An 18,599-nucleotide genomic window follows, 5' to 3' on the forward strand; every position below is an offset into this window, starting at 1 on the left:
TGCTGCCTCTAAGTACAGAATCCTATTCTTTGTGGTTATACTATTGGTGAGTTTTCCAGCTGATTATAATACCAGTTATCAATGGCTGAAAGCACTCAGGATTAGACGCTGTATGAGAATACTTTCTAGGTATTCTGGGGTCCTTCAGAAATATTGGAGCTGCAATTGGTAAAGATAATAATTGTTGACATTTGTTTATTTCTAAAGAAATATTTGTACTTGGATGGAAATTTTAAGATGTAAAATAGCAGTTTTGTGTAGTTGAACATCATCTATAGGCCAATTTACTCATACATTCACTAACAAATACTTATCACTGAATCTCCTCTCTACATTTTTTTTAAGTTAAAATATGAGCTCAATGTAGGCTCAAATAGATAACCTTCTCAATTCCAAAAATAATATTAATGATACCGCCACCTGTCTGGGCCCTGAGTATGAAAAATTTGATTAAACTTTATAGATACATATATCTCCCTCTTCTATCCTTCACTACTTTTGAACTTGGGCCTCTTCAAGGGGAGCCATTGCTCTGCACCCTGCCTTTAGAGTCCCATACGTCAAAAACAGGAAAACACAATTTTTTTCTTTCTGTTATTAAATTTTTTTTTTGAAATTTTGGTAACAGAGTTAGCAGATACAAGTTATGGGAGCGGGACTTGAACATGAAACTCAACCTCTCTCCTTCAACCTCTGGACTTCTCCAATCTCTGCTGGAAGATGCAGGGCCCAGCAAGCTCCAGTGATTGGCAGTAGGAGAATGGGGGTGAGAAGAAAAACTTAAGCTTGTGCTTGTTTCTTGTCGTTGTTGTTTTGGCTTTTTGCTTTTCAAAAACATTAGAAACCCCAAATCATCAAAAGTAGATGTCTAGGCTGATTACTTACGTAATGATGCATCTTCCCTCCCCTGAACTTGGGTGGTATAGTTTTGGCTTGATTGTGTAGGACTTTTGAGACATTCCTCATTGAATTGTTATTTTTTGTGATTTCTCTAGAGATTATGATGTATATCCTTAATTTTCCATCATTTATTTATAGTCAATATTCTACCATTTCATGTTGAATGCAAGAACATAAACCACAGAGGTCCATGGACTCCCTCTTCCTATGTTTTATGCTGTGGCTGTCCTATATATTACACCTATATACATTATAAACCTCACAATTAAGTGTCATAATTATTGCCTTCAATAGTAACATGTATTTTAAAGAACGAATGAGGAAGATAGTCTTTTAGATTTACCCTTATGTGTTCAATTTCCAATATTGTTCATTGCTCCCTGAAATTCTAAGTTTTCACTTGATATCACTCTTTTTGGCCTGATAGGCTGATAATGAATTCTCTTGTTTGCTTTTATCTGAAAATATATTTAAAAAGCTTTCATTTGTAAAAGATAATTGCACTAGATATATAATCCTAGGTTGACAGTTTTGTTTTGTTTTTCTCTCTCAGCACTCTAAAGATATTGTTCCATTGTTTTCTGATCATGATTGTTTCTGATGAGAATTTTATGGGTTTTTTTTTGCATATATATAATGTGTCTTTATTCTCTTGCTGCTTTTAAGATTTTCTCTTATCATTGGATTTCAGTGGTTTGCATATTATATGCATGGGGTCTGTTTGATATTCATGTTGCTTAGAGTCTGCTGTATTGTGTGTCTTGGAAAAATTTTAATATTGCTTCCCCAATTATTTTTGCTGCTCCATTCCCTCTTTTCTCTCTTTTGGAACACTTATTACACATATATTGGACTTTCTGATATTGGTCCCATGGTCTCTGAGGCTTGGTTCATTTTTTCTACCTTTTTTCTTGCTATTCATCATGTTGGCTACTTTCTACAGATCTTCAAGTTCACCGACTCTTCTGTCAGTTCCTATCTACTGTTAAATACATCTAGTGAAATTTGTTTTGAAAATTAAGATTTTTTTTTAGTACTAAGATTTCCATATGGTTACTTTTCAAAATAATTTCTATTTCCCTACAGATATTTTATATCTTCATGTTTTAAAAGCATATCTTCTTATATCTATGAGCATAGTAGCTGCTTTAAAATCTTTGTGTGCTAATTCCAGCATCTGGACCATTTTGAGTTTAATCTTATTATCTTTTTTTCTAGAATGTGGGTCATCTTTTTATGTTTTCTTTATTTCTTGAGTAATTTTGGATTATATCTGGACATCATGAATGATACTTTTGAGAGACTCTGGATTCTGTTGTGTTCTCCTGAAGAATATTGACTTTGTTTCATTTAGTAGGCAGGGAATGTAACTAAATCCAAACTGAGCACTCTGTCTCTTCTGCAATAGCAGCTGAAATTTCAGTTCAGTTATTTCAGCTTTAGCTAGGCTGTTGGGAGACTGGCTCATACATTGACATCTGAGGGGTTAGCCAGAAATTTAGGCAGAGTTTATACACAGTATTTGGAGTTCCTCACTTCTGGCTCTTTCTTTTTCATATTTCTTGCTTCATATTTTGGTTGCCCCAGCTCTGTTGTCTGGTTTTCAAAGCAGTATGAAATAGGATTTTCCATCTGGGCTTTAATTGCACCTCCCTTTCCCCATTATACATGGCACAGACTTAGGCCTGAAGGTCCTTAGAGAAAAGCAGAAAAAAGGAAACTCACTCAATACCTTTCCTTTCTTTAAAGTATCATCTCCCCTTTGGTATCTGCCTGTGTCTGGTCATTCTCCAGGGTCTTCAAATAATTGTTTTGATATTTAGTTCAGAGCTTGTAGTTGATGGGCACAGGAGAGTCAGCATGATAGGACATGCTTGGTTACTGCCAGAAGAAGAACTCTTGGTGTAATTTTGGGAGGTGCTTACAACTACCTGGAAATCCTGAAAGGAAGAAGTGAATCACGGAAGAGGATAAATTTCCTGGCTTGGCCTCCTAGCTGCTTGCCTGGGTAAGTTTCCATCCCAAGTTCATGTAGATCCAGTTACTACTTACGAGTCTTGCGTCAAGGACATAGTTTCTACCTTCCTCTAGCTCAGGCTTGCAGCAGCAGACCTAGCTCGGGAGAGGTGATGGCCCCTTTTGTCATACTGTAGGGAGTGAGCTATGGGACTCAGGATGGAAACATGAGTCAAACAGTGGTGTAGTTTAGCTTATATTTTATACATACTTAGGCATATGGTATGTGGGCTCGTATATTTATTTTTTTTCCCCAACCTTGCAAATGTTAGGGGCAAACCTAATTTCTGTATTATTAAAACCTACTTTTCACATTTACTTCTTCCTTTCTCTATCCACAACCCTCATGTTTCATGAAAGTTATTTCAACAGTCAATTACGTCCCTCTTCCAAACCATTTTATGCACAGAGAGTAACACAATCTTTTAAGTCTTTTTCTAACATTGGCATTATCTCCAACATAGACCACTTTACAAGGGCCTATAGTGGTTCCAATTGCTTACCTATAGTATGAAATCAAAACTCAGTCTGATATTAAATATCCTCCACTACTATTACGATATCTGCCCCTTAAGCTCCCTTCCTCTCTGTGCTTCATCGTTCCTATACACAGGAAATGTTCTTTGATTAGTTACATTCTGGCCAAATTCTTTCTCTAAAACTTATTTTCTGTTGCTTCAAGGAGCTTCACATCCTATTTCCTCCAACTAGACCCCTCATCATGAAAACCCATACAAACTTGGAAACCTATTGAACATCTTCCTCCATCTCAAAACCAAGAATAACATTAAAAGTGGGAAAAGACTAGAATATTTCATAAGGACAGAGAAGAAAGACACATAGATATATGTCAGAATTTCTGTGTTCTACTTTGCTGAGTCAAGGAGTATTGTTTGTGCAGTTACTGATTTTTTATTTTGTTAAAGTACACATAACACATAATTTACTATTTTAATCACTAATAGACAGTTTTGTGGCATTAAATACTTACACATTGTTGTGTAACCATCATCATCATTCATCTCCAGAACTTTTTTATCTTCCCCAACTGAAACTTTGTGCTCATTACAAATGAACTCTTCTTTTTCATCTGCCCCCAGCCCCTGGCAGAAACATTATACTTTATCTCTATGAATTTGGTTACTCTAGGACACTCATTTAAGTTGCATATCATGCAATATTTGGTATTTTGTGACTGGCTTATTTCACTTAGCATAGTGTCTTTAAGTTTCATCCATGTTGTAGTACGCATCAAAATTTATTTCCTTTTTGTGGCTGAATAAAATTACACTGTATGTATATACCACATTTTGGCTTTCCACTGATCCATCGATAGATACTTGGATGGCTCCCACCTTTGGCTATTGCACACCATGCTTCTATGAACAGAGATGTACAAATATCTGTTCAAGCTTCCACTTTAAATTCTTTTGGATATATACCCAGAATGGAATTGCAGGATCATATGGCAATTTTATGTTTAGTTTTTGAGTAATTGCCACACTGTTTTCCACAGTGTCTGTACCATTTCACCAGTATAGCACAAACATTCCAATTTTTTCATGTCCTTTCCAAACATATTATTTTATTTTTTTGAATAATAATCATTCTGACAGGCATGAAGTGGTATTTCACTGTGGTTTTGACTTGCATGTCCCTAATGACTAATGATCTTGAGCATCTTTTCCTGTGTTTATTGAACATTTTTATATCTTCTTTGGAGAAGTGTTTATTTAAGTCCTTTGCTCATTTTTAAATTAGGTTTTTGTTGTTGTTGAATTGTAAGAGTAATTTATACATTCTGGACAAAAATCTCCTATCAAATATATGATTTACAAATATTTTCACCCATTCTGTGGGTTGCTTTTTTGCTTTGTTGATAGTATCTTTTGATGCACTAAAGTTGCTAATTTTGATGTTCAACTTACCCATTTTTGATTTTGTTGACCGTGCTTTTGATGTTATATCCAAGAAATTATTGCCAGATTTAATGTCATGAAGTTTTCTCCCTTTGTCTTTTTCTAAATGTTTCATAGTGTTAGCTCTTGCATTTAGGTCTTTAATGCATTTTGAATTAATTTTTGTATATGATGTAAGGTAAGGGTCCACCTTCCTTTTTTGGTTTGTTTTTCTTGCATGTGACTATCCAGTTTTCCCAGAATCATTTGTTGAAAAGACTGTCTTTTCCTCACTCAATGGTCTTGGCAACGTTGTTGAAAATCATTTGACCATATATGTGAGGGTTTATTTTGGGACTGTCTATTCTATTTCTTTGGTTTGTATGTCTGTCTTTATGTCAGTACCACACAGTTTTGACTACTGTGACTTTGTAGTAAGTTTTGAAATAAAAAAAAAAAAAGAAAGAACAACAACATAAAAACCCCAGTAAGGCCACTAGCTTTATTCTTCTTTTTCAATGTTATTTTGGCTATTTCCAGGTTCCTTAAAATTCTATATGAATTTTAGCATGGATTTTTCTATTTCTGAAAATATCATCATTGGTATTTTGATAGAGATTCTATTAAATCTGTAGATAGCTTTGGGTAGTATTAACATCTGAACAACATTGACTTCCGATCCATGAACATAGGATGTCTTCCCATTTATTTGTGTCTTCTTTAATTTCTTTCAGCACTATTTTGTAGTTTTCAGTGTACAAGACTTTTGGATTCTTGGTTAAGTTTATTCTTAACCATTTTATTATTTTTACACTACTATAAATGGAATTGTTTTCTTAATTTCCTATTGGAGCATTCATTGTTAGTATATAGAAGCACAACTGATGTTTGTGTGTTGTGTGTAACTTTGCTGAATTTTAACTTAATTTTAAAAACTATTTTTTTCTGATGATACAATGAGTAAAAAGAAAAAAATAGAAAATCACAACTAATTAGATAAAAACCACCCACAATTCCACCAGTATTAGCTAGCTATATTTGTGTTGTCTCATTCTCTCTTTTTTCCTCCTTCTCATAATTAGCCTCGTACTACTAATATTTTTAATTCTATTTTGCCACTTAAGAGTATATAATGAACTTCAATTATTTTTATAAAGACATATGTTCATAAAAGTTTCAGCAAATACATGTACATAGTTGAGTTTGGTCACTGCCTGTTTCCATGTCTCCTCAGCTCAAATTCTTTGAAACCCCAGTTTTGAACCTATCAATATGTAAAGGCATCATTTACAAGTTGTAAGGTTTTTAAGTAGCATTTCAAAACTCCTTGGTTGCTAAACTCAAGAAGCAAACATCATTTGAAGACAACCTTGGGTCGTGGACATATAGTGATATTGCGATTATACTAAATATTGCTTGAGAATGCGAGCAGTTCATTCCTTTTCATGGACTTCTCCTCATCCAGGAAAGGGATTAAGGGTCACAATTTTTGATCTTAAAAGGACCAATCAAACATATAATAAAAGAAATTGTGTGTATTTGAGTGGGGTGGTATTCATTTAACCTGAGTACATATATTACTCTGTTATCTGAAGTAGATTTATTTTATTCTTTAAGTTTGGACTATTGGTTAAAGCCTGAAGCTTTGCAATCTGGTTTATTGGATGAAGTGACATAACAAAAACAATGGGCTAAGCTCCAATTCCCTTGCAGTCTTGTGTGGGGAATATTTAGAGGTGGCCATAGCATACCTAATGGGAAAATCATCTTCAGAATGGTCCTCTACATGATGCTCAGAAGGATATTCTGCAATCATTCTCTCATTCCACCAATAAATATTTATTGAACTCTTAATATGTACCAGGCCCAGTTGTAGGCATGGGACGCAGATCAGTGAGTAAAAGTTCCATCTGGGTCTAAATTCTAGTTATGCAACAGTGTCATCCTTGACTAATTCATTTAACCATTCTGTTTCACATTTGAAAAAGGAGGAGCTAGATTAAATTATTTTTATTTTTATTTTTTCAGTTCTAAAAGAAACGATTTTGCAATGCTATGACTCTATGTGGCATACACCCTGTCTATACGAATCCATTATAGGAGTTCATGATGCCATCTCCTTCCAACCTGCTAAATGTCTGACCTCTTAGACTTTCCCCACCCATCATCTCTTGGCCCACCCTCCCCCCATCTGTTCCCTGTTCCCAGCAGCACTGGAGTATCTATAATTACACATGGATATCACCAATATGTTATAACAGCTTTGCTTCCCTGATATTCTGGTGGCACCAAATGAGTAAAAGCAGCCAGGACAAAAATACAATTCCTGGACAAGGTGATATCCCTTAGCTGTATACAATGTTTAGTTTTACCAGGCTCTGATTGTTATTCATTAACAGTCCTAATCAGCAAAAGAAAGGCAAGATTCATTTAACTAAAATTAGCTTGTGGTTTCAAGAATATCCTCCAAAGCAAATGAAAAAAAGAAAAAAAAAAAAGAATATATTAAATACTGGTTAATCTTATTTTTCTTTAAATGCATGATTTTAGCTCATTGCTGTAATTAGAATTTGACGCGTTTACATACGGGAGGAATAAAAATCCTTTAGCATCTCCATTTATCTACAAAATACACCAGATTGTACCACTTGGCATTTCATTTTTCACATCTTTGCTGACTCTTCCATCACAATTCCACTAGCTTAAAAACAAAACAAAACAAAAATTCCTATTTATTCCAATACAGTACTTAATTTCCTATAATTCTTAAAGAAAGATGCATAGTACTCCAAGGTTCAAAAAATTAGAGTGACAGTTAAAAAAAAAAAGAGATACTCTCCACTGAGGTTAGTCTTTCTCTAAGATAGTCTCACTTTTTCACCCAAAGTAGCAGTAATATAGGGAGAATGGTAACTAAAGTTGGAACTTGCTTGAAAAATCAATCTGTTCTTAGCACTGCAAATAGTTTAAACACACACACACAAACACACACATGCACACACACACACACACGATGTTTTCATGTATTTCCTTCAATTTTACAAAGAGTCCAACAATGTTGGAGCTTGAAGACACCTTATTACCCTTACATGAGTTCTGTGAATACTAGTTGTTTAGGGGTACTAATATGTTTTTTGACTAAGTAAGTTCTAGAGGCTCTGTCTTCAATAAAATAGAAATGTTTCTTTACTGTAGGACACCTCAGGGTCTTTAATATATGAATATACATTGTGATTCTCATAGAAGGAAGTATTGGGATCAAAAACATCCCAAATGTTTTTGACCATCTTGGACTTTATTTGAAGAGTACATTCTGAGAAATAGTAAGCTAGTATAAAAATCTCATTTTGTATATGAGAAGACTCTGATTATGGTAACTATGACCTGTTCTGAGCTCACAAAGAATTATTAGCACAACTAGAGTGAGAATCTATTTCTCTTGTCTCTTAGCCAATGTTTCCTTCTAAAATAAGACAGACAATGATTTTAAAATCCTAATGACTTGTCCTCTATCCTCTAAATATAGTTATAGCACAATATCAGTTGTCTTAGGTACCAGTCACAATGCAAGAAAGAGCCAATGTAGTAACTACCCTACTTTTATAATATTCTGGACCAGTAGGGTTTGTGAGGCTCCTGTTTCACATATTTAAAGCCTTTCCATCCATTTTTTTTCAATGTTTTTTAAGGGGAGTTCAGATATAAATTTATATGCCAACATAAGTAATTTTTAAATTTTCCTTTCCCCTTTGCTATTTGTTAACCTTGTTTAAATGTAGTTTTCCTACCTATAAAAGGGAGGTAGAAATAGTAACCATGAGGTTTTATGAAGTGCAGTCATTTCTGGTTAAACTAATATATTTAGTTCTAAAAGTGCCTTATTGAATTGAAAATATAGACCCATATTTCAACAGAATCAATATATCAGTCCAAACAATCAAATTACTGTGATAAAATTCATGCCATTAACACATTTGTTCTTGTATTTATCTGGAGAATGAATGGAAATAGTCTCTTTACTGAACCATTGATCACATAGGTCCCAAAATACTCTTACACTAAGTATCACACAACGGCCAACATCTCCTAACATGTTATGAAAAAACTCTGATCCTAGGGACAGAAAGACAGCAAGACATTCCGAAGATGCATACCACAGATTTAGGATAAAAAACAGGGCTGCAGAAGTTGGTGTATTCCTGTCTTCCATTGTGTAGGCATGCAGATGTAGCTGGAATGTAGCTTCCCTTACAAATGCTAAGTTAAATGAAGAAGAAATTATTTTATTTATCCATTTTGTGGTATTTTGCTTAAATATCTTATGTTTCTTAAAAAAGAGACATCTTTCCTGTAATGACCCACTAGCTTAAAAAAATCGATGGCACTAGGGAATTAAGGATAGAGACAAGCTCCTAAACCAGATTGTTTTTCTGCATGCTAATGAATTTCATAATTTAAATGGAGGAATTATTAGATACATTCTCTCCTTGTAATAGTACAAACCTCAGAGGAAAATGAGCTGCTTATGCATATATTCTCTTTATAATTCAAGATCTTCTAATGGATTTTAAAAATATACCCCAAATCAGAATGGCCCTCAGCTGTCCACTTACTATGGGTGCATACCATAAAGTCTTTATTCTAAGTGTTTCCACTGGAGTTAAGTAGCAATGTTTTATGTTGCTTTTTAATTTTTAATTATGATTATTATGCTTTTCATTTGAATACTCTTATTTACTGGACTTCATTCTGCCTTTTAAAAGGAGAGTAAATTAAATTTTAGTGGAATGGTTTAATATCCATTTAGCTTGAAAAAAAAGACCTGGTGGACAGAATCATTGATTACATATTTATGAAATGTTATTATATGAAAGAGGCAGCACACTTATTCACAACAGTTTCAGAAGAGAGAATGTGGACTTACATGCGGAAGTTAAAAGGAAAAACATATTGCCCTCACTTCAAGTATGAACTTGCTTAAAATAAGCGAAAGTAGTTGGCCATTTCCAAGTTCATCCATTAAGATATATTACTTGTTTTAGTGTTTGATGATGCCCATTAGTTGAAAGCAGGTGTACATACTAAAAGTTTATGAAGAAATATGGGAGAAAAATTAACATCGAGAAAATTCAGCTTATTTTTGTCTCCCCACGGAAAAATAAGAAGTTATCACCACAATTTGATTCTAGTAGTAAAACACGTAGACTTAACACAATGTGACAAATGAGCCCAATCCCACATTTGAAAGTTGATAAAAATGAAGTAAGAAGTTAGAGTTCAGATAAACACAGAGCAGCCTGGTGTAATAAAACACTGAGCCAAAAGCCAGGGAGTGTAACTCCCAGAACATTCTAAGACGGGCAGAGTCATAAGATGTATTGATTCATTGTTGCTATTTAAAGATGGCTTCTTTGGGAATTTTGGGGGTCTTCTACATATAATGAGCTGACCTCAGGCTGGTGTGACTGTAAGAGCATAATGTTTGGAAAAAGCCTAAGGTTTGTCGTGAAAAACCTGATTTTACCACTTTATTATGTGTGATGTTAAAGAAAAGGTCATGGCACTTCTCTGGTCCTGAGTTTTCGCCTATATAAAGTGGGGTTAACCAACACCTGCCTTACAAGTGTCCTGTAAGCACTAAAGGAAATAAGGTACCTGACAAGAATTTTGTAAATTGAATGCTATACAAATTTAAAGGATTATTACTTAAATATGAGTGGGGACTATTAGAATGACATTAACTCAATCCCTTCTCTTTGAATTTTCTCAGATTATTTCTCGATTTCCTTCAGAAATTACCTTTTACATAGTAATATTCCACAGGATTCTGTAAGTGTTCTATAATGGTCATTTATACCCATGAACAAAAAAAATCCTCATTATCATCGATTCTCAAAACGTCCAACATCATACATAAGGTAATAATTCTCAAACCTATATTTGAGCTCAAATCTCTCTCTACAACATTGGACAAGTATTTTCAAATCCTTAACTAGAATTTCTACTACTTGAAATGGCACAATAAATTAACTAACTAAATCATGAATTAACTAAAAGCCTATTTCAGTATTTATTCCCTATTTTAGTTTTGACCCCACCATCCAATTCACTAAGAAGTCTTCCCCAAAATATGACTGGTCAACAAGTTCTACTGACTTTGTAAGCAAATCTGAGACCACTGCCATATGATGGCTCCTGTGGAATGTACAAAGCTTTTCTGGATTCTCCACTTGAGCAATAGGGCTTGGAGCTATAGTTGCTCCACAATTAAGCAATGTTATAGCTCTCCAGTCTGCACCATTATACCAGAATAGCCTTTACTACAATTGCCTTAAAAATATTCCTCACCTGCAGTCAATTAATATGGAGACGCCATATGATTTTGGGTTTCTTATGACATAGGAGACCCAGAGAGAAAGACGTAGGAATCCTTCAGCTTCCTGGACATGCTGAAGATCCATAAAGAGAAGATGGTAGGGCATCTTTAGGATTCTTAACTCCATCATTTCCTTACTGCTTGGAGTTCCTTAACATGCTGTGCTGTTTTTAGGTATAATTTGTCTGCCTAGGATACCCATTCTCCCCTGGCTGCTTGGCACAATAAAACTCATATTTCAAGACGTCATACATGTCACATCTTTATCAAAGGTTTTACTAGTCTTTCCAGATTACATTAGTAGCTTCTTCTCTGTTACCACAGCACTTTGAATATTCACGCAGTAAAAGCACTTAACCCACATTATCATCATTTTTTTTTGTTGTTGTTTATAAAGTCTGTGTCCCTTCTGGATATCAGCTCCTTAAGAGCAGAGACTATGCTTGGTGCATCTTCATCTGTCTACCATCAAAGCCAGCATCTGTTCCAGAGTGGAGGATAAGTATTTATTGATGACAGAAAGCAAGAACGTGTTATAAAAAGCAGAATCTGTTAAGTGGCAGTAAAGCCCAAACTCAATAATTGAGACTAATTGGAAAAGAATAAAGGCCAGGCTCAATGCTTAAAAAGTGTTTTTGTGGAATGCCTCTTACATAAGAGGTAAAAAGTAAATATTTCAGATTTACTTCAGTTGTGGTTAGGAAAAAGATTTAGGGAACCTTCAAAATAACTGATAAGCCTTCTCTAATTAGCAAGTCACTTCTGTGGTTACACAGTTTTTTCCAGAAATTTAAAAAGTGCTCTACTGCTTTTATACTTTTGAATTTCCCCAAGTGTTCTTGCTTACCTGACATCACATCTTTTCGCACTAACCACGTGGAAGCTGTGCTTCAAGAACATGATGTCAGCTTCACCTCGTTCTAATTACAGCAAATACAAAGGTAGTGACATTCAAAGAATAAGGGTTTACATGTAGAAGCTGGACTCCTGAGAGCGACGTTGGGGGCCTGCCTCACTCCTGGCACCTAGTCATAGTGGCTCTGGCCCTGGCCCTTTGCAGGTCCTCGGATTAGGCAGGGAGAGTGTAAATCTGAGCAGGTGCAGCCATGAAGTGAAGATTGCACCAAAAAGTTTGTCGAAGTGAAACTTCTGTGCTAATATTCCAAGGCTTCTTTCTTGGAGGTAAACAATGGAAGTAGAAAAAGGAAAAAATACTGTTCACTATTATGACAGTCAACTGCCTATAATGGAGCCTGAGTAGGCACTGCAAGGGGTAAGAAACGTGTAACAACCATTGAGAAAAAATGACCGATAATTACCTTTAGGAATATTTTGTTAAAGGGTAAATACTGAAGATGTTGATGGGAGTTTTCCAGGCCACTTTCTTCAAGTTCTTACTGTTAAAATAGAATTTCCACTGTCTTATGGCTAAAATCAGTAACTTGATATGTGGCTGATAGCATATCTTAAAAATAAATGAGTAGATTACTAAAGATTCATTTGTCTTTCAGATTTATAAATTATTACATTAAATCACATTATTTCCTTGAAACTGTTTACCTCAAAAAAACAATAAATAACGTTGAGTTTATATTCCATAAAATCTATGCAGCTGACAAATACATTGTTCATTTTTTCAATTATTTTAATTATGGAAAGCTTAGAAGGAAACAAAATACTTAAAAATCAAAGCTTCCAATGGTGTAACTAAGAAAATATTTTGGACATTATCTATATTTAACAGCTTTTGAGTTTAACCCCCTGTCTGTATAAAAAGATGTTCAGAACAAACATCTACTTCTAATTTCTCCTCTCACCCCTCATCTGAGTAGATTTTATTTATGCATTAGATGACCTTTTTGGCCATTAGAACCATCTTGCTTCAGCAGTTAATTAACATAAGTACCATAATTTAATACAGTTAATGCTACTTGATGCCCTTTAATGTACCTTCCATTAGTGATATTATTGTAGTATTACCCTGTAAATTAAAATGAGATCAAGACTAAGAGAGCCGCTCTTAATTAAGGTACTGGCACACTGCACCCGTCTATTATTCACTGGAGAAAATCACCCTGATTTACTGAAGCAGGACATCCATAAGTCAGAATTAGTCCATGTAGATTATTAGGTTTATTGAACAGTGTAAGTACTATGGAGCTGCTGAAATTGCCAACAGCCATGTTTCCTCTTTTTCCTTCATTATCTTAATAAATACACAATGAGGGGAGTGAATGGAAGCAAAATAAGTATGTGGCAAAAGATAAATAAATTTTTTATGATGAGATTATACTTTTTTCTTACTAGTAAAATAGGTATCAGATGTGTCACATTCCGAAAAGAACACAAATGCCACATTAGTCTAATGTCAATGAAAACACTTTTTTCCCATCAAACAACACTAGCCAGTATAAAACAAACCCATGGGCACAGAAATGGAGAATTGAATCTCACAAGCTCAGTCATCTCACGCAAAGATCAACTATTTTTGTCTCACAGTTTAAGATTTCAAGGTAAAAAAATTCTGAATTCTGTCCCCTATACTATGGATGTTTACATCTGGTTTCCATTTTACTTTCCCAAAATAACTTATGTCAATTTCCACATTGTGGTGGGGGTGGGGATAGAAGTAACAAGTGGAAAACTATCATTATCAAGATCAGATATAGACCTGTAAAGTCGTGTTAAATGCTGCAATCATTTCATGGGATGGTGGGGGCTGGGGCAAGGAATAAGAACTTCAGTTGTATTTTGAAAAGTGTACATTTATGAGAGCCTTGAAAGGGAAACTTTAGAACTTTCTTTTAGAGATCATCAATTAATATTTAATCCTTCTATAGATGATTTGTTATATAAGAGAAAGACAATCTAGATCATTAATCTTACTGAAACTTTCAAGGGTAAAATAATTAGATCAGCTTCTATGCTGAAAGGCCCCTGAACCAGACTATAGCTCAACATTTCCCTTCACTGGCTCCATCATCAGCAGATCTTCTTTACATAACTTAAAAGCTGGAGATACGCCCGAGCCATCAGACCTTGCTTCTTTAGTCCCTCCCCTAAGACAAAAATACTCCAGCCATCTGGTGCCTAGTACAGTATATGCCAGCATCAGTTCTGCCCTGAGGATTTGGACAAAGTCTGGAGGTGACAGAAGAAGACCTTATGGAAGGGGCTCACCTCTACTGGACCTTTCTCGTTTGCCCAGCTGCTTCTCTTCAGCTTACAGTTGACTGGTGAACAAGAAAAGACAGAGGAGCTGAGTCCAGGGAAGGAGGGAGGAGTCCTCCAAACTCCTCAGAACCACTGAAATACAGTTGGAGGACATGACTAGTCTGGGAGATGGAAGAAATGTGATAGATCTGAAGGGATCTACATTTCCAACATACCACCTTTAGAAGATGGCATGCTTGACAGCAGTGGAGAATGCATAAAAATGCCTTTAGCTTTCAAGTTTATTTTACATTTTCTTTTAAATTATTAGCAGAAACAAAATGAATACTAATAACAAAAATAAGCATCAGCAATAGGTTTTTCCCAACCAAAATACTTCAGAAGATTGCCTTTTTTACAAGTGGCAAATAAAGGTATTTGGAGAAGTGGAGGAATAAGAATTTGGGCTCAGATGAAGTATTTCTTAAACTGCAAGGAAACTGACCTAGATGAATCCACCGAGCAATGTAGATTACATTAGGATTAAAATCCAAATCTTAGTTTGTTAATTTTTTACCATTATTCATGTAGATGAATTGAATATTTGTTACTTCATTGTGGCAAGCTATAGTTAATAATATCAATATCAACTATTTTCATATATCATACGTCCCCAAGAATAAGATCCTGGAAACTAAGAGTCTTTTGCTAAAATGTTCATAAGTATAATTGCTGTGTATTATTATAAATAGCAAACTCATGTTTAAGACAACAGCTCCATATTGCCCTGTCATGTACCCTGCTAGTAATACATGAACTATCCTCTACAGCTTAGAACTCACAAGTTCAATACTGTTCTGCTTTAAAGACATATTCGTTATACACCACGAAGACCTTGGTCAAAAGTTTTAGGAAAAGCTTCGCAGATAAAGGCTCTTGATTCTTCCACGAGGAACATGAAGCTAGAAAAAGCTGAGAGTAGATGGCCACCAGTTTCTGCTACTTTTCCACAGCTAAGACTCTGAAACTTTTGACCCCACACTACGGTCAAGCCCACCACTCCATTCTGTGTTCCCACTATGGTCTTCACCTTAACAGCAGTGACCTTTCTTCCAGCACACATAGGTAAAGCAAATCTCTGACAGACCAGAAAGTCTCAACACTTCTCCAGTTTCTGAGAACTGGGCTGCCTAAAGGATGCTGGCAGTCAATAAAGTGAATCAATCCTGCCTTATCTGTTTGAATTTTATCATTAAATATTTAAACCTACATGATATATACTATTTATATTCTTATCCTCATATATTTCCATTTAAAGATATCTTGGCCTTTTTACTGGGGTGTTATTTCTTTGCTTGCCTTTACCCTTTGCTTCCATTTGCTAGATACTCTGCTTTTACCTTTAGTTTTCCCACTCATTATCTCATGCCTCCACTCCCATCAGGTGGTCGTTTTGATAACATACCACACTTAAAAAGCTGGTTGAAAATCTCTATGTGGTGGTTCTGGTTCTCATTATGGAAGTTTTTCATTTAAACATCTTCAAAATTCTCGGAAATTTGCTCAATTCTGTCTCTAGTATATTATCAGAACCAAAGCTATCCCTGGCTGTGTTTAATTAATGTGTTTAAACTCTGTCCATTTGTTATTGATCTACAAGATGAAGGGAGCCCAACTCAGGTCTATATTTTAAATGCTAGTATATCTTTTTGACAAAATAATATCCAGAAACATGAAAAGTAGAGCTTGTCCCAATTTAACAAATATTTCCTATATGCTATTGATTCTGATTTAATAAATTTAAAGAAATATAACTCGAATTTCCAGATTTTTTGTGCAATATTACACAAAACATAAATCGACTGTTGTACCATGTTGAATCCCCGCTTTGCATCTGTAAACAATGGTATGTTGTGTTTCTAGTTTTTTAGTTCCTTATAGGGCAAATGGTTTTGCTTCCCCTGGCTTCATTGCCTTAAAGACTTAAAGGACCTCCCGACCCAGGGAGTTACTTTTTAAAATTCACTTTTATTTAAAGTCTGAAGAATCATGCCAGGTTCAGTAACAGCAAGTTTGGGATTACGAATTACTGCTGAGGATGAGGGGTCTTAGAATACCTTCGGAACCTACTTCTACACTAGAGTTCCCGAAGAAAATGTTGCAGTAGAAATCGACAAATGTGACTTTACAGCTGTGAGACACTCTGGCATTTTCTTTGGACACACCCGTTCCCATTGAAGGCAGACAGATTTTCTCTTACCTTCCTCGCACCTTTATGTCTGAGATCGCGTAAAAGTAGCGTGCCAAGTGTAGCTCATCTACAAATATTTCCCCAACGGCTGGTCTTAACAGCCTTATCCTCAGGTCTGTGACTGTAAAGAAATCTCTGAGTTTCTTAGTTGTATCCAGCTGTCCGTAGAGGGAAGCCATATTGCGTAGGCGAGGTCCAGCAAAAAACGCGAACCTGTCTTTGATTTCAAAGTGGATTATTTTGCTATTTGTTGTATACCCTGTTGAGTACTCTTCTGTGCAAATGATTTCTAAGACCGTATGCTGTGATAAATCCTTCACGGATTTAGGATCCATGTGAAAAGCGTCTAAGCAGTCTGTGGCATAATACTGATAGGGCTGCCATGTTCGTCCATAATCGAGAGACTTCTCCAGGATCATTTGGTCTGGACGCCCCGATTCAAAGGTAATAACTATGTTGTCTGTTAGCTCAATGGTTTTGCTCCAAGACAGAGTGATGTTAACCTGGAGAGGCTTGGGATACTCCTTCCAAGTGGCAGACTGCCAAAATGTGGAGGGATGTCTTCCTTCAAAATCAAACATCAGCTCAGGGGGGTGTGCCAGCTCAGGGGTACTCGCATCACACTCATTATTGCACATGTAGGGATTACCCTATGGAAGAAGAACAAAAGAGGGTGCATCAAAACACTGGTTTGCCACAAGTCTTGCCATATTGCTGCTGCTCAGTAAGAGGCTAGAAAAGGGAAAAAAAAAAATCTGTTTTCAGTAATCATTTTTATTTGCCCTAACTGGATGCTCCTCTTTAATAGCTTAAAAAAAAAAAAAAAAAGCAATATGGTAATTTTCTTGTCTTGTTTCCTTCCATGTGCTTTAAGAAATGAAAACAGTTTATTTATCCCATATGTGTTAGATCCATAATGTGGTCACAGAAGCACAAAGACACTGAGCAACTGTCTAACAGCTCAATACCTCTGCTTCCTCTTAGAAAGATGCTATAGAAAAGCAAGGGAAATTTCTCCCTGCCTGAAGAACATTCCTTAAGAGTATACTTCTTTAAAAAGTCATTTTTCAAGCAAAGCTTTAGAATGAGCCATGAACCATAGATACCTGTGTTCTGTGGCGGAGACAATACCCCCATACAACATTCAGCCTTTTTTTTTCTTTGGCTTTCCCTGAAATCCATCATACTCAACTAGGTCCTTGCTTCATAATGTCTGGTTTTACAACATTTACTTTGTTCACCACAAATTATTAAAATGTGGTACCCTAAAGGCTCTGGAGCTTGTTCCAAATATCTGCCAGTCTATTAGGTAAAGATAAAAGGATTGTTCAGGAAAGTCTTGGGACTGGGAGTGTGCTCCAAGTTATCAGGACAAAAAACCCTAGCACTCAATTAGGAGGCTGTTGCAAATCAAACCACAGCCATTTGATGTGTTTGTTACTCAATGCCAGCCCATAGGCAGTTCTTCATGGATGTTAATTATTATTATTCTACCTTTAATAAATGCTACTTCCTTCACAGCCATTCAAACAAGAAGCTAGAAATAAATCTCCTAGTTATATTACAAGTTACAACACTGCTTATGCTACACTAAATGGCTACTCTCAGCTTTCATCAGTAGATTCCATGGCAAATGACAAGTTACCAGATTTTTGTTGATTTTGTTTTTAAGAAAACAAGTAATAGCATTAGGACTCGACTATTCAGGTGTTTCTTATTCTGTACTCAGTTATTATGAGCATGGCTGGGTGAAATGAATTGATCCTCTGACATTGTCCTTGGGCTTCCATTTGTAATTACAATGAGGTTTCTTTCTTTCTTTCTTTCTTTTCATGAACTGTGAGCTTTTCATCATACCTGTAGGATATAGGAACGAGGTCTCAGATAATGAATTTACACTTTAGATACTGACACTCAGTTACTGGCTGACTCTTATGAAATATAAGATGAACATGAGAGAATTGCTTTGGTCTCCCTAGAGGCAACTTTCTCCTACCTAGTCAGC

General features: G+C 35.6%; 1 protein-coding gene across 4 annotated transcripts in view; it reads right to left on the reverse strand.

Annotated features, from left to right (window-relative positions):
* The window catches only part of NTNG1 (netrin G1), a 358,486-nt gene that overhangs the window by 148,468 nt on the left and 191,419 nt on the right, over positions 1-18,599 (reverse strand). For all 4 annotated transcript variants that reach the window (XM_033196679.1, XM_033196683.1, XM_033196680.1 and 1 more), the window contains exon 3: positions 16,604-17,244. In XM_033196679.1, coding sequence (XP_033052570.1) covers positions 16,604-17,244 — 641 coding nt within the window. The remainder of the gene's footprint in view (positions 1-16,603; positions 17,245-18,599) is intronic.

The sequence above is a fragment of the Trachypithecus francoisi genome, unplaced genomic scaffold, assembly GCF_009764315.1.
Source record: "Trachypithecus francoisi isolate TF-2019V2 unplaced genomic scaffold, Tfra_2.0 Lachesis_group5, whole genome shotgun sequence".
Lineage (NCBI taxonomy): Eukaryota > Metazoa > Chordata > Mammalia > Primates > Cercopithecidae > Trachypithecus > Trachypithecus francoisi.